General features: G+C 37.1%; 1 protein-coding gene across 1 annotated transcript; it reads right to left on the bottom strand.

Moving 5' to 3' along the window:
- Window positions 1-2,826: 2,826 nt before the first annotated feature.
- LOC135155616 (microfibril-associated glycoprotein 4-like) lies at window positions 2,827-14,761 on the bottom strand. The gene is made up of 6 exons (XM_064105173.1): window positions 14,619-14,761; window positions 14,133-14,202; window positions 13,487-13,666; window positions 10,412-10,791; window positions 9,866-10,077; window positions 2,827-4,812 (listed from the first exon to the last, which is right to left on the bottom strand). Exons 1-6 carry the CDS (start codon window positions 14,640-14,642, stop codon window positions 4,548-4,550), a joined length of 1,131 nt encoding a protein of 376 aa, XP_063961243.1. The 5' UTR covers window positions 14,643-14,761; the 3' UTR covers window positions 2,827-4,547.
- Window positions 14,762-15,952: the final 1,191 nt, after the last annotated feature.

Below are 15,952 nucleotides of genomic sequence, written 5' to 3'. Positions count from 1 at the left end.
ATTTTGATAATATGATTTGAAAATATGGGTGAAAAAATGGCCCCTCAACCTATTGGCGGAAGCTGGGTCCGCCCCTGACTTAGGCTTTCAGGATATAATACATGAAAAATCTATTAAAAAAAAAAAAAAAAAAGATCGCGCTTCGCGTTCTCATTATTTATTTAGGCCTTGTGAGATACCTCAATTTGTTTTTAAGAATGAAATCTCAGATTTTCTTTGACGTCTACCCCTCCCCACGAAATCCTGGATCCGCGCCTGAGTTCTATAACAATAACCCAATTAGGGCAATCAACCCCTGACAACTACTTCAAGGAAAATATTATCCTTATATTTTTACCGCCGGGGACTGATACCCCCCCCCCGGAAATTTACCCTCCAGACAATTACCCCGGATAATTACCCCTAGTACGGATCCTTGAAAATGCCATCAACGTGACGACATGGCGTGGTACTTTATCTTGCCATGTCTTAATCAATCATTGGCGGCGGAAGGCAAAACAATTTAGGGGGGTCCACCTGAAATTTTGGGATGGACACAGATAACAAATTTGACAAGCAAATCAACCAAAATTTATAAGAAGGACCACCAACATTTTTTGACAAGAAAAAAAAGGTTATCAACCAAAATTAGGGGGGGGGGGCAAAAAGATTTTAGGGGGGTCCACCTCAATGTAGGGGGGGGGGGAGGGGACGTAGAAAACAAATTGACAAGCAAAAAAAGGTTCTCAACTAAAAATCTAGGGGGGATCGTCCCTCACCTCAAATTTAGGGGGGAAAGGTCCCCCCCCCCACCGCTTCCGCCGCCTAAGTCATTAATACGCTTATTATTTCGACATAGCGGTATATTCTATCTTGTCAAGTCGATATGTCCACATGGCGAGATATGAAGTGTACAAGTCCCGGCGAGAATCCCGATATATCGCTATGTTGACATGTAACTTATTTAAGTCGACTTGGCAAGATAAAATATCTCGCCATGTTGACATATAACTTTTTATAAGTGGCAGAATAACGTATCGCGCCATGCGGACATAATAAGCTTATTTAGTCGACATGGCAAGATAAAGTATCTAGCCATGTCGTCTAGTCGATGGCATTTTAGAGGCTCCGTATGGCGTCTATAGAGGGTAAATTTCCGGGGGGGGGGGGTGGGTAGCAGTCCCTGACGATAAAAATATGGGGATAATATTTTCCTTGAAGTAGATTGTCCTTAGGGTCATCGTTATAGAACCCCATGGACTCGTATCATTGGCCTTTTGACCTCTTAATTGGATCTCACTATATCCTGATCATAATTTTACACACACCGCGCACTATCGGACCCGCGGTCTATCGGACCCGCGGACTATCGGACCCGCGGTCTATTGGACCCGCAGTCTATCGAACCGCGGTCTATCGGACCCGCGGACTATCGGACCCACGGTCTATCGGACCCGCGGTCTATCAGACCCGCGGACTATCGGACCCGCGGTCTATCGGACCCGCGGTCTATCGGGCTTTAACCCGTGTTCTGTGCCTATATATAGACAAACAATGGCTCAGGATGACGACAGACTACCATTGTGGCACTCTCAAGCTTCCGTACATTTTAATACCGAAAAAGTCGAGAAGACGAGATTTGGAATCTCGCCTTCTCACCTTCTCATACCCGAGAAGTCGAGAAGACGACATTTGAAATCTCGCTTTCTCATCTTCTCATACCCGAGAAGTCGAGAATACGAGATTTAGAATCTCGCTTTCTCACCTTCTCATACCCTAGAAGTCGAGAAGACGACATTTGGAATCTCGCCTTCTCACCTTCTCATACCCGAGAAGTCGAGAAGACGACATTTGAAATCTCGCTTTCACATCTTCTCATACCCGAGAAGTCGAGAATACGAGATTTAGAATCTCGCTTTCTCACCTTCTCATACCCTAGAAGTCGAGAAGACGAGATTCGGAATCTCGCTTTCTCATCTTCACATACCCGAGAAGTGGAGAAGACGAGATTTAGAATCTCGCTTTCTCACCTTCTCATACCCTAGAAGTCGAGAAGACGAGATTCGGAATCTCGCTTTCTCACCTTCACATACCCGAGAAGACGGGAAGACGAGATTTGGAATCTCGCTTTCTCACCTTCACATACCCGAGAAGTCGAGAAGACAAGATTCGGAATCTCACTTTCTCACCTTCACATACACGAGAAGACGGGAAGACGAGATTTGGAATCTCGCTTTCTCATCTTCACATACCCGAGAAGTCGAGAAGACGAGATTTGGAATCTCGCTTTCTCATCTTCTCGTATCCGAGAAGTCGAGAAGACGAGATTTGGAATTTCACCGTCTCGCTTTATCGGACCCAAAAAGTCGAGAAGACGAGGAATTATCTCGTCATCTCGGTGGCACTTTTAAGCTTCCGTAAATATTAGCACCAGGAGTGATGAGCACATAGACCCTATGCACATTATTTTTCATCAAATTATCAAAATAATATTATTTACATTCCCCTTCTTTCATTTCCCACAATGTCTGTCACAATGTCTCTCTTTCTTCCTTCCTCAATTCTCTTCTTTTTCCTCCGTTATCTCTGCCCCCCCCATAGTTACGCAACTACAGCTCTCTCTTGAATCTTCGATAAAAATTATAACTAAGGAGAGAAATTGGTCGATAATTCCATGGAGGTAAAAAAGATGGAGTGTCAACGAAATGCAAATTAATTCATGTACCTTTCGATTTCTAAAGAAGTACAAAAGAATACACAGGTGCAATGTAGCCTTTGTTGGCGACCTGTGATGCCGCCAGTTTCATGGGAAAACTAGAAAGTGAGTTTTGTTGAAAATAGATAATTGCGAATATTTCCAATTTTATTTGATCACAAAATGTGGATATTAAATTAACACATGAAGAAATATATATCAAAACATTAATATATCCAGAAATTGGGCAAAATATGGTATAACAGTAAGACAGTTCAAAAATGTGAAAATCCTCAAAATTTGACAAGTTTTAAATCAACATTTTACAATTGTCCACACACTTCCACATTAAAATTTAAAGTGGCTTGAAAGGGTAAACGGTAATTCTCGATGTTTTGTCCATTGTCAGTATATTCTGAGCACTTATACTTTAATATCATTTTATGAAACTTATTTCGTCTATTCATCTCACTAATTAACTCGCCGTTCATCCAAGGACAGACTTTAGACCGAACTCGTTTTGTTCTTCCTTGGAGTATGTTTGTTTACTGCTAACATGAATTGAACTGAATTTACTATTAGAGCATCACTGGCATTCGCCAATATTTTGTTCAAAACAAAAATACTAGGTAATGCAAAACAAATATACAATCTGAGGAATATAAGCAGATAAACAAAAACATAACAGTATTTCGTCAAAAACTTAAGTCTACTTACATGGCATGAATAATAGAAAATCATGCAGGGAGGGTGTGTAAGTGAGAGAGAGACATATAAATTTATACGTCATACTATAATAGCCAAGCCTCTTCTACATCGGTTGTATCAAAGATAAATTCAAAAGGTACGTATTTTATAATAATATAGTTATATAGGTATATTGACCCAGGGAAGCCACTTCAGTTCTGAAAACTGTTCTCCCAGCGGGCCCTGCTATTATTATTACCCTGGCTTTAGCTGGGCTGCTCAAGCATTCAAGGAATTTCTTCCTACCGGGTACCCATTCACCTCACCTGGGTTGAGTGCAGCACAATGTGGATACATTTCTTGCTGAAGGAAATTACGCCATGGCTGGGATTTTGTAAAGTGAAAATAAAATTGTCACGAGAAAAATGCAATTTTCATGACAGTCTGTTATTGTCTGGAATTGATGTAAAATATTGAAACTTACGCACTTTTCACTAATATGAGTTTTAACAACTCCGAATAATGATTGTCTATTAGGTTTTGATAAATAAATATGAATAAACAGTTTTGTTTCGTTTCCTGGTAAAGGACAGCAATAGGTGGCGCCCTTAAGGTGTGAAAGGAACCAGGGTCCAGTGTCTTGAAAGCTCTTGAGAAAGGACTATCATTCTGGACTGGTTTTTCAGTGAGAGGCACCCCCCCCCACTCGGATTGGAAAGGATACGGATGTTTGGCCAGAAAATCAGATGCCATACTCTTAAGAACTGAAGTTCTGCATTTTTTTTTTTGGGGGGGGGTGGGTGGAATTTACAATGAAATGTGGTCATCGAGAACTGACGAATAAAATAAAGGGCTTAGTTAGGATATGAAGGAGCGAGGGAGAACGGGTTGGTCAATGAGTGAAAAGGGGTCTTAAGAGCCACGTACCGGTTCTACCATTATACGTGAGCAGCCCATCCCCCCCCCCTCCGAAACATGAGGCCCATGTTCGTGTTACCATGTTGACATGAAATCCATTATAGATATAGATCATTACATGAAATATGTTTAAATTGCTTATTCCTGTTTTTCAAGTGATTCTCTAATATACACAATCACTTGGACTACATTGTGCTTTAAAATAACTATTGTATAAGAACTTAAAAAATTAGGTAGAAAGGAATGACAACAACATGGATCAATCCGATCATCTTAACTTCATTTCTGTAGCTCTCATGTATTTTGAGTCAGAGAAATCCCAAATAATCGCTGTCAAACCAGTTTGGAGTCCGTGTATCCCATTCAAGTTGGCTGTATAACAGTCGTTATACCACCACCCCCCTTTGTACAGAGAAGCACAATTAGCCCTGGTGTCATCATGGTCATTGTCATAGGTTGAGAAGTCCTGTCCGTTGGCTGCATCTAGCCCTTCTCCTGCAGTACCGGTATATGATGAAAACCCGATTCGGTAGCTTTGTTGAAGATAGTAAATACATACATTAAATTGAATTTAGTCTAAGACTATATAGAACCTTAAAACAGTCATGTAAATTCAAGATTGCGATTGAAGAGAAAATATAATGAAAATATGTCTGACGTATCGCACCCGAGGATCTAAGTATCAGCACTTTCATTTTTACTTCTTATTTTCGTAGGGCCCCTAAGTTGAAAAATGCTCCGTGCATAAATATTATTTTGTAATTCATAAATTTTTTGTCACGTCATTATATTTTATCTATTTTTTTTCAATTAATTCATTAATATCTCTATTCATTTACTTTAAAATAAATTTAAACAAGCATTACATTGAAAATGTAATCAACATCAGAATAAAGGGTTACTCCGGGTTGAAAATTATTATATCTAAGTATATTTGCCTATAGTAAAATTCAGCAATATTGTGAAACAGTTATATGAACGTTGCATGAATATTCAGTAGGTGGGCTGATGATGTCACCTCCCCACTTTACCTTTTTATGTTGTTACATGAAATCATATTTATTTCATATTTTCATACATGTGTGTGTGATATATCTTTATCATGATAAAATACGTTTCAGTCATGAATATCTCATATATTATATCAATTGTCTATCCTTTTATATTTTGTTCTTAAAGAAAAAAATGAATAAACATACTTTCATGTAAAAAAATACAAAAGAACAAGTGGGGATATGATATTATCGGTCTACTCATGAAGACATGTTTAGAACTGTTTCACCGTAATAAACAGTTCTAAACATGTCTTCATGAGTAGACCGATAATATCATATCCCCACTTGTTCATTTGTATTTTTTTACATGAAAGTATGTTTATTCATTTTTTTCTTTAAGAACAAAATATAAAAGGATAGACAATTGATATAATATATGAGATATTCATGGCTGCAACTTATTTTATCATGATAAAGATATATCACACACACATGTATGAAAATATGAAATAAATAATGCAAATCTATATAATGTCATAACTTTGTTATTCCTTGTCCATTTTCAAACAATTCTTCAGTGTTTTGTTTGTCTATTTTTTCTTTATCTTTTTCAAATCATATCATTTTCAGCCTGGAGTACCCCTTAAATTATCGTAATTCACGGTTTATTGGTCATCTGCTCATGGTTATTGTTAGGCCCAAATTTGCTTAAAAAAGGTAATTTCATGCACAAATCCAATGTAAACTCTGTTTCTAGTCAAAATTAGTAACTGTATCTTTTAACAGAGGGGCTGCAGAACGATATGGAAAGCGAGGGGGGGGGGGCATGCATAAAATCGTTGGTCATTTTCACTCTTTGTGAAAATGGTTAAATACTGGGAGAGATGAAGCGCCACCCGCCCCCCCCTTCGGTTTCGCGGCCCTTGTAACATTCGATTTAAATAGCACTTTCAAGTATCGACGAAAAATTCCATGAAAAAACATAGTTAAAAAAAATAAATAAACAGGAAAAACACAACGATAAAAAGACCCACTTAAGAAAACATTTTATGTGTATGCATATTTATAACAATCCTAGATACAAAGAGTCTCTGAAAAAAAAGTTTTTCGATGGCTTTATCGATAGATTTACCCCCAAATTCTACTTCCATAGCACAAATAAAGATAGTTAATTTGTGTATGGGACAAGATAATATAGATTTAGTGAAAGTTTGCTAAGATGCAACCGTCATTTTCCGCCATCGCGCAGATATCGCGATTACGAGCGGAGGGGGGGGGGGGGGGGGGGGGTGAACCGGGAGTGAAAAGGCACAAATTACCCGGGGATGATTAGGGAAATGATAATTACCGTTGCTGTTGGTTCGGTAGTAATGTGTAATGTAGAATTATATAAGCAATATAAACAAAAATCAAAATTTGATGAACGATAAACGTTTCATTTTGAAAAAGCTGTCAAAATCACGTACGTGAATACCCAAAATAGATTTTTTAAATTTCTATTGTCCACTGTTTTAAGCATGATTTAGTCCAGGATTGGCCCCATAGAAAATTGACGAACCTTGTTTTTTCATATATACAATATTTTTTTATGGTTGCTTGTCAATTCGAGGGTGCTGATTATGAATCTGAATGATGTCACTCGCGTAACCTTGAGCATTTTCCACAAATTGGCAAAATCCAATATGGCCGCCAAAATATTTGAATTACCCATAAAAGTCACAAAATTGCCCGCTTATTGGCGATAAATGCATGACATTTTGTGGCAGGAGTGAAATACTCTCTGAAAAAATAATTTTCGACAAAATATCTATTTTCTGGATATTCAAAATGGCCGCCATAGCCCTTTGTAAACTCTATTATGTACAACATGAATAGGGAAAACTCATTTTCACAAAAATGAGCACTAAACCGCAAGAAATCGTGATATATGAACGAAGTACAGTATGCAAATCACCATTACTAACGAGATATATATATTATGTCATGTATGGGAAAATTGCTGTATTTTATTATTTAAAATAGCTGCCACTGGCCCAAACAGTAGTATGTACAATGGCAATGGGGGCCAAAAAAATCACAAGAGTGAGCACTAAAATGCATATTATTAAGATAAACGTGTGGAATACTGACTAAAAACATAATTGTTAACAAAAGATATTATTCATCATGCCATGTATGTGATAAATGCTATAATTTGACATTCAAAATGGCCGCCATGGGCCCTATATTCATTATGTACAATGCAAATGGAGAAACTATTTTTCACAAGAGTAAGAAACATAAAATACATGTAATTGTGATCTACGAGTAAAATTTTGTCTGAAAACATGTTTTCTAGCGAGGCATATCATTTCTTTTGTCATGCATGAGATAAATGCTGTATTGTGAAATTCAAAATTGGCCCATAAAGGCCCTAACAGTATTATCTAGAATGTAAATGGGGACATATAATTTTGTAAGAATTTGGGTTTGCTTGACTATGAAATCCATATAATCCTGTTGTATGAGTAAAATATTATTTGAAAACATAATTTTGAAGGAATTATAGCATTTCTTCTGCCATGTAGGTGATAAATACTGTATTTTGACATTCAAAATAGCCGCTACAAGCCCTAACCAAACTAATTTTCACAAGAGTGAGAATCATAAAATGCATGTAACTGTTATGTACGATTAAAAATATTGTCTTAAACATGATTTCTAACTACATACATCACATATTGGTCATGGAGGTAATAAATGCTGTATACTTTGAAATCCAAAATGGCTGCCATAGGTCCTAAAAGTATTATGTACATAGGAACATGTGACATATAATTTTGACAGAATTTGGCTTTGCTTGACTATAGATATTGCATATAATTGTGATGTAAGGGTGAAATATTGCCTAAAACCATGGTTTCTGCCGAGATATATCATATCTTGTGTAATTAAGTTGAAAATGCTGCATTTTGAAATTGAAAATAGCTATCATAGGCCCTTATCGTCAATTTGAATGACGACAGATAATTTTCACAAAAGGGCATATGACGGCCATTTTGAATGTTTAAATACAATATTTATCACCTAAATTACACAAGATATGATATATTTTTGTTATAAATGATGTTTTCAGACAATATTTCACTCATACAACACCATTTAGTCAAGCAAAGCCAAATTATGTTGAAATCATTTTTTTCCATTTACATGGTACATAATATACCGTAAGGGCCTGTAGTAGCCATTTTTACTTTTAAAATACAGTATTTGTCACCTAACTGGCAGAATAAATGATATATCTTGTTAGAAATTATGCTTTCAGGCAATATTTTACTCACGGATCACTATAACGTACATTTATGGTGCTCACTCCTGTGAATATTAGTTTCCCAGTTCGCATTATACATAATACAGTCAATGTCTATGGCGGCCATTTTGAAAGTCAAAATATAGTATTTAACACAAACTATATTTCGTTGGAGATCTACTCCATTTACGTGTACTACGAATATTCATTATGGTTTTTTTAGACAGTATTACGTAACTTTATCACATACATATGCATTTTAGTGCCACCTCTTGTAATTTCTTTGGTCCTCTTTCTCATTGTACATAATACTGTTAGGGTCTTAGGCAGCAATTTTGAATATCAAAATACAACATTTATCACATACATGGCATATTAAATGATAAATTTCGCTAACAATTATGTTTTTAGTCAGTATTCCACTCGTTTATCTTAATAATATGCATTTTAGTGCTCACTCTTGTGATTCTTTTGGCCCCCTTTGCCATTGTACATAATACTGTTTTGGCCAGTGGCGGCTATTTTAAATATCAAAATACAGAAATGTTCCCATACATGATATAATAAATGATATATCTCGTTAGTAATGACGATTTGCATACAGAACTTCGTTCATAGATCACGATTTCTTGCAGTTTAGCGCTCATTTTTTGTGAAAATTAGTTTTCCCTATTCATGGTGTACATAATAGAGTATACAGAGGCCTATGGCGGCCATTATGATCCAGAAAATATATATTTTGTCAAAAATTATTTATTCAGCGAGTATTTCACTCCTGCCACACAATTTCATGCATTTTGTTGCCAATGTGCAGGCAATTTTTATGATTTTCATGGGTAATTTGCATATTTTGGCGGCCATATTGGATTTTGCCAATTTGCGGGAAATGCTCAAGGTTACACGAGTGGCATCATTCAGATTCGTAATCAGCACTCTAAAATTGACAAGAAACCATCAAAAAATATAATATATATGTAAAAACAAGGTTATGCCTCTTCTATCCTGTACTAATCAAGAATAAATAGTATGTGAAAAGATCTTAATAACTCGAGCAAATCATTTGATTTGACTGCCCATTCCTTCATTATGGTGCAAGCCATTCTCGTCACCCTGATAAAACATGTCGTTTTGCGCTCAAGCATGTACAAAATATCTCGTGGTGTCATCTAATAGAGAAGATTTTAGAGATATTACACAATGATACTTCATTAATAAGCGTAATTTTGACAGCTTTTCCAAAATGTAACGTTTTCCATACGCTCTCTCTATAATTATAGCGAAGGAAAATTGTAAGAACCTTACTTGGTGTTGGTACTTCCAATGCTAAAACTGCCATAATGAGCGTAGAATGGATTGTTATCGTAATCAACCATATCGATTCTGAGTTCGACTCCATCTTTAGCAAGTAAGTAGAGTTGGTCTAATCCCAACCAGTATTCGCCCTCGACGTCACCAAATCCACGAACATACTCGGTATAATTGCGGTAAAAATCCACAGATCCGTCATAACGTTTCTGTATGCATATTATTATTGTGAAGGATGTGATATGTGAAAAAAATTATCGAATAGTGAGCGTGCAAGAGAAGGTTGAGTTTAGATACGTTGGAATATTTCAGAAAAATTGTGAGCGGGCGAAGCGAGCAAGTCTACAAAATTCTACTTATTTGGCCTATATTAACATGATGAAGAGGCCAGAATGAAATGGTGGATAGAGCAAAAGTTCTTTTAAAAAAAGAAAAGAAAAGAGAAACGAAAAAAAGATGCGATTAAGCAAAAATATTGACCATCTTAATAAAACATAAACATCGGATAGATTCATTTCACACCGAGAACCTGGCGGAACGTACCTGGAAGATTGTCCACCCTCCGCTATCGGTGGTCATATCGCAGTAGACATCGGTCAGACCCACACCGCTAGGAGAGATGGCATAGACACCACTTGTTTGATGCCCCATTGAATAGAGCGTCTTACACGAATTCACACCTGAGGTTCCTTTTGTTGTGGTTTCAGGTAAAGCCTCCGTAGAAGGAATTGTTGTAGGGTGTGACAAAGTTGTCGCTGCATCGTCTGTCGTATGTTCTGATGGAGTAGTTGAAGAGCCTGTCATTGGGGTCATTGCTTGTTCTGACGAAGCTTCAGTTGATCCACTGGATGAAAGTTCTGGTGAAGTTGTCGAACTTCCTCCACCAGGAGTCTTTTGGGGTGGTGATGCATCCATGGGAGTATCTATACGATATTGACATAAAAAACAATTACCGATGGTGATTGTGTTAGGACAGAACTTCGTGTAGGAGAAACATGGAAGATCATAGATGAAAGGAAGAGAGCAAAAACAATAGCAAAACCGGTCTGGTCTAGAAGAAACATTGATAGCAGTACTATTCTCGATGAGACATTAAAGGAACAATGAAAAACATGATCCATGGTTCAAGAAAAGGAAGAAGACTGCACAGGATTGGGTCAATAAGAATCGTGCAAAATCGCGATACCTAACTGCAAAAAGGTTAGGAGGAATGCATGATCCGACATAAAGGACAAACGAGGAAAATCATTATGGAAGTGTTATCAGACCCTATCACTTTAACCATGGAGCTATTACAGATTATTATGGGCACGGAACCGAGAAGGGGGGCTGGGGGCTTGATTTACCATTGGTCGTAGGTTCTGATGGAGTAGTTGAAGAGCCTGTCATTGGGGTCATTGCTTGTTCTGACGAAGCTTCAGTTGATCCACTGGAAGAAAGTTCTGGTGAAGTTGTCGAACTTCCTCCACCAGGAGTTTCTTGGGGCGGTGATGCATCCATGGGAGTATCTATACGATATTGACATAAAAACCAATTACCGATGGTGATTGTGTTAGGAAAGAACTTCGTGTAGGAGAAACATGGAAGATCATAGATGAATGGAAGAGAGCAAAAACATTAGCAAAACCGGTCTGGTCTAGAAGAAACATTGATAGCAGTACTATTCTCGATGAGACATTAAAGGAACAATGAAAAACATGATCCATGGTTCAAGAAAAGGAAGAAGACTGCACAGGATTGGGTCAATAAGAATCGTACAAAATCGCGATACCTAACTGCAAAAAGGTTAGGAGGAATGCATGATCCGACATAAAGGACAAACGAGGAAAATCATTATGGAAGTATTATCAGACCCTATCACTTTAACCATGGAGCTTTTACAGATTATTATGGGCACGGAACCGAGAAGGGGGGCTGGGGGCTTGTTTTACCATTGGTCGTAGGTTCTGATGGAGTAGTTACTGAGCCTGACATTGCTTGTTCTGACGAAGCTTCAGTTGATCCACTGGATGAAATTTCTGGCGAGGTTGTCGAACTTCCTCCATCGAGAGTTTCTAGTGGTGGTGATGTATCCGTAGGATTCTCTACGATATTGACATAATAATACAAAGACGATATAATAATGCTAATTAAAAAACTATTTACGGATGGTGATTGTGTTGGGACAGAACTTCCTGTAGTAGAAACATGGACACATGATCATGATGATGGAAGAGAACAAAAACATTAACGAATCCGGTCTGGCCGGCCTATAGAAGATAGTGTAAAGGCACATTGTATAGAAGTACTATTCTCGATAAGATATTTACGAAACACTGATAAACACGGTCCATGGTTCAAGAAAAGGAAGCAGACTGCATAGGATGCAGTCAATACGAATCGTACAAAATCGCTCTTTGCAAAAGATAGTAGGAAAGCACGATCCGAAATGAAGGACAAACAAGGGGACAAGTTAAAGGAGAATGAAACCCTTGAAACTAGCTGAATCCATATCAAAGAGAAAAATCAAAGAAACATATTGTTAAAAGTTTGAGGAAGATTGAATGAATAATAAGAAAGTTATGAGCATTTGAATATTGAGATCACTAGTGCCATGTAGATCCTCCCATCGGCAATGCGACCAAGATCTGTGATATCACACACGTACAACTCCCACATTACTTTAGTACTTATTTCACTTATATTCTCACTTTTATAGAGTCTATCACAAGGTTAGGTGTTTTCTTTATGAGATGACAAGTACAGAGGTTTTACAACATTATATCATTGATGAATCGTTTGTCATATGATTAGAATGAGCAAAAAGAGATGTTTTGGGGTATATTTTCAGTGTCCGAATGGGAGAGTTGTACGTGTGTGACATCACAGATCTTGGTCGCATTGCCAATGGGAGGATCTCCATAGCATTAGTGATCTCGACATTCAAATGCTCATAACCCTTTTATTGCTAGTCCTATTTTACTCAAAGTTTTGTTGATCTTATTCTTTGATTTTTCTGCTTTCACAAAAGCTAACTTGCTCCAAGAGTTTCATTCTCCTTTAATAATGAAGTCTGTAAATAACCAGACCCTTCCACATTTACATATTAACATGGCTCACTGAACGGGGGGGGGGGGGGGGGGGGTGCTAGGGGCTTCAGCCCCACTTTTCCTAAAACTTTGTACAAAAACGCAAAAATGACCATGATTGCGATTTTATGTATGTTCAGCCCCACCCCCTTTCAAAACCGTTCCGCTGCCAATGAATAACATGTATAGACTTTTGCATATTTGGTGCAACAAAGCAATTTGGTCAGAAGCAAAACTCTACAATGTCACACAAAAATAACAATTCGAAGAGCACCTGTAACAGATGCAGCTCCTCCAGAAATATTTAAACACGATAGACCACACGCCGGTTACAGTATCTCTTTAGCATATTATAGGAACAGGAAGATCCGGGAGGTAGATGCGCCAAATGGCTCGAGGGAACCGGTCATAATACCCATCTAAAGAAAGGTGAAATGAGCAACAGTAATCCAAATAGCCTAGAAAATATTTTTGCGAAATCTTATGATATAAGGGGACATAGGCCTATTATGTCTAAAATATCTGTAGAAGATCGTTTTTATGCACTCACCATTTCTTTTCGGTAAAACACAGACAAAATGGCGCCAAGATGGGAGTTTTACCAGAACTGGTTCAGGATCGTTTGATGGTGATGCTAATCTTGGAATGAGTTGAATCGATCTCCCTCCAGATAGAGTGATGTTCTTACATAATACAGGGTCTGGGTCGCAAAGCTCTTTTAATTCAGCAACTGTATTGTAAAAAAAAATCGACAAGACGGTAATTTTGATCGTTTATGCGTTTCCCCTAATATTTATTTTAAATATGTAAAGTACTGAAGTATGAACTAAACTGGAAGTTACAAAAAATAAAAGTGGGATCACGGGATCTATAAAACATTCGTGATCATTCCGAGTGTTTTCTCCACAATTTACTTTACTGTTGAAAAGATAGTAAGGATTGGCTATGTTACAATCCAACATTACATTCTCTTCACAGATTATACCGCGATTTATGTATCGCAAAAATATTATAAGAAGTGTATGATTAAAAACCGGGTCACTTTATATTCTTATTGATATTGTTATTCTGATTATTATTTTAGTTATTTTTTCTGTTGTTTTTCTTTTTGTCTACAGTAATTATGAGATGTTTTGTTTGTAATCATGATAATCAATACAAATAAAAAAGGGTCAAAATATCAAATTCAAACTTACCACCATGAACGAAACTCACTGCAATGAGGAACAGGAAAATAGGCAAACTCTGTGATGAGCATACGACAGACTGAAAGAAGCAGAAAGAGATATCAATTAAGAATTCCATGACGATTGTGATGGACGTAACTGAATACAAAATCAATTTTCCCTAAATAAATCGAACATTAAAAAAGAATAAGGACTTGTTTTCAAGACTGTTCAAGGAGGGAGAGAGATATATATATATATATAGAGAGAGAGAGAGATGAGGGGGGGGGGGGACAAATACAGGAGTGCAACATGTACATAACAGGCAACTATTTTAGTTCATTTTTTTTTAATTGACCAAGAAAGGAAATGGAAAATTGGCCTAAGAAGTAAAAGTAAACATCATGAAACCGTAATTATGTCCATGATAAATCATGACGGGTGTGAAATCTGCGATAATGATAATAGTAATAATGATAATAGTAATAATAATAATAATAGAAAGTATGAGCTTACCATGATTACTGATGTTTTTTTCATGCACCGAGTCCTGAGAGCAGCAGAAGGAAATCTTCAAATAGTTTCGTGAAATGTGAAAGAGGTATAGTTCCTCTCTCAGAATTAAGAATTTGTTCATCTGAATGTGCCGTTGTTACAGTAATGATATCAACATTTTATACCGAGGCCTCCCATTCGCTGCATGGGAGAATAACGCCATCGAGCCAAGGACGTTTGTATGAAGGACATAATTAGCTATCACAAAGAAGTTCATGAATATTATATTTATTCTGCAATATCTGGCCTTTGCTATTGATGCTCATCAAATTGGTATACATTATATATAAAGTATCAAGTTGTCGTGATGGTATAATCGATAATTGTGAATTTTATTTAAAAGGTTCGCTTAATTATGGCAACTTTTGCTCAAGTTTACCGAGGATTAGAGTCATTATTATGTGCACTCTGGCATACAGATTTAAGCGAAAAAAAAAATTGCCGTAGATTTTGATGAATGGGATAAGCCCTTTATACAACTCTGACAGAGTAATTAGTTTGATTAGTTTCAGTTTACATTTAGAGGTTGTTTAGAGAAAAGACATGCAATTTGCAAAATGTGTCGCTTTAAATAGGCCCAACAAGGATTTGCCTATTGAGGTAATGTGCCCGTCTCTATTGTAATGCGAGACCCTATCAAAATAACCTTTTGAAAATAGTATGCTGCCACCACAATAGTTTAGAGAGTTATCGAGCTCTCGATCAAGCATTAATAACATTTGACCGTGATGAAAAACTTTTCCTCGATGAGAACTTTAATTAATTAAATGCCTAGTAAACCTCCAATCAGAATAGCCGTCTCATGATGCAGCGTTATAATGATAGTAGTTTGATTTTTCTCAATTTTCTCCAAATCCACTTCTTGATTGCTGGGGTGGACTTGGCTTTTATGATATACAAATACAATAACAAGACAATTAGCAGGGGCGGATCCAGCCTTCGCCAATAGGGGGGGGGGGGGTGGGCGGAATTTTTTTTCAGCCATATTTTCCCCGATCGGCCGCTCGAACATGATTTTTGTTTGTTTCTTTGAAGGGGTGGTTCTAATAGTTGCTTCTTAGCATTACTCTTATAAATCAACATAAATATATAATATCATAATCATAATTTATATAATGCGAGCGCGAAGCGAGCAATCTTTTTTATTTTATGTATTTTTCCCTAAAATTTGGACATTGTAGGCAATGTTTGTTATCCTGAAAAAGATGTGTATGCAACTCTACTACGAACGAGAAGCGCGAGCAGAAATTTTTAATACACGTTTTGAACTAATCGAAAAGGTAGGCCTACGCCCT

The sequence above is a fragment of the Lytechinus pictus genome, chromosome 1 (assembly GCF_037042905.1).
Source record: "Lytechinus pictus isolate F3 Inbred chromosome 1, Lp3.0, whole genome shotgun sequence".
Taxonomy (NCBI): Eukaryota; Metazoa; Echinodermata; class Echinoidea; order Temnopleuroida; family Toxopneustidae; genus Lytechinus; species Lytechinus pictus.
Note: the sequence above shows the minus strand (reverse complement) of the source record. Positions and strands in the feature narration are given on the sequence as shown.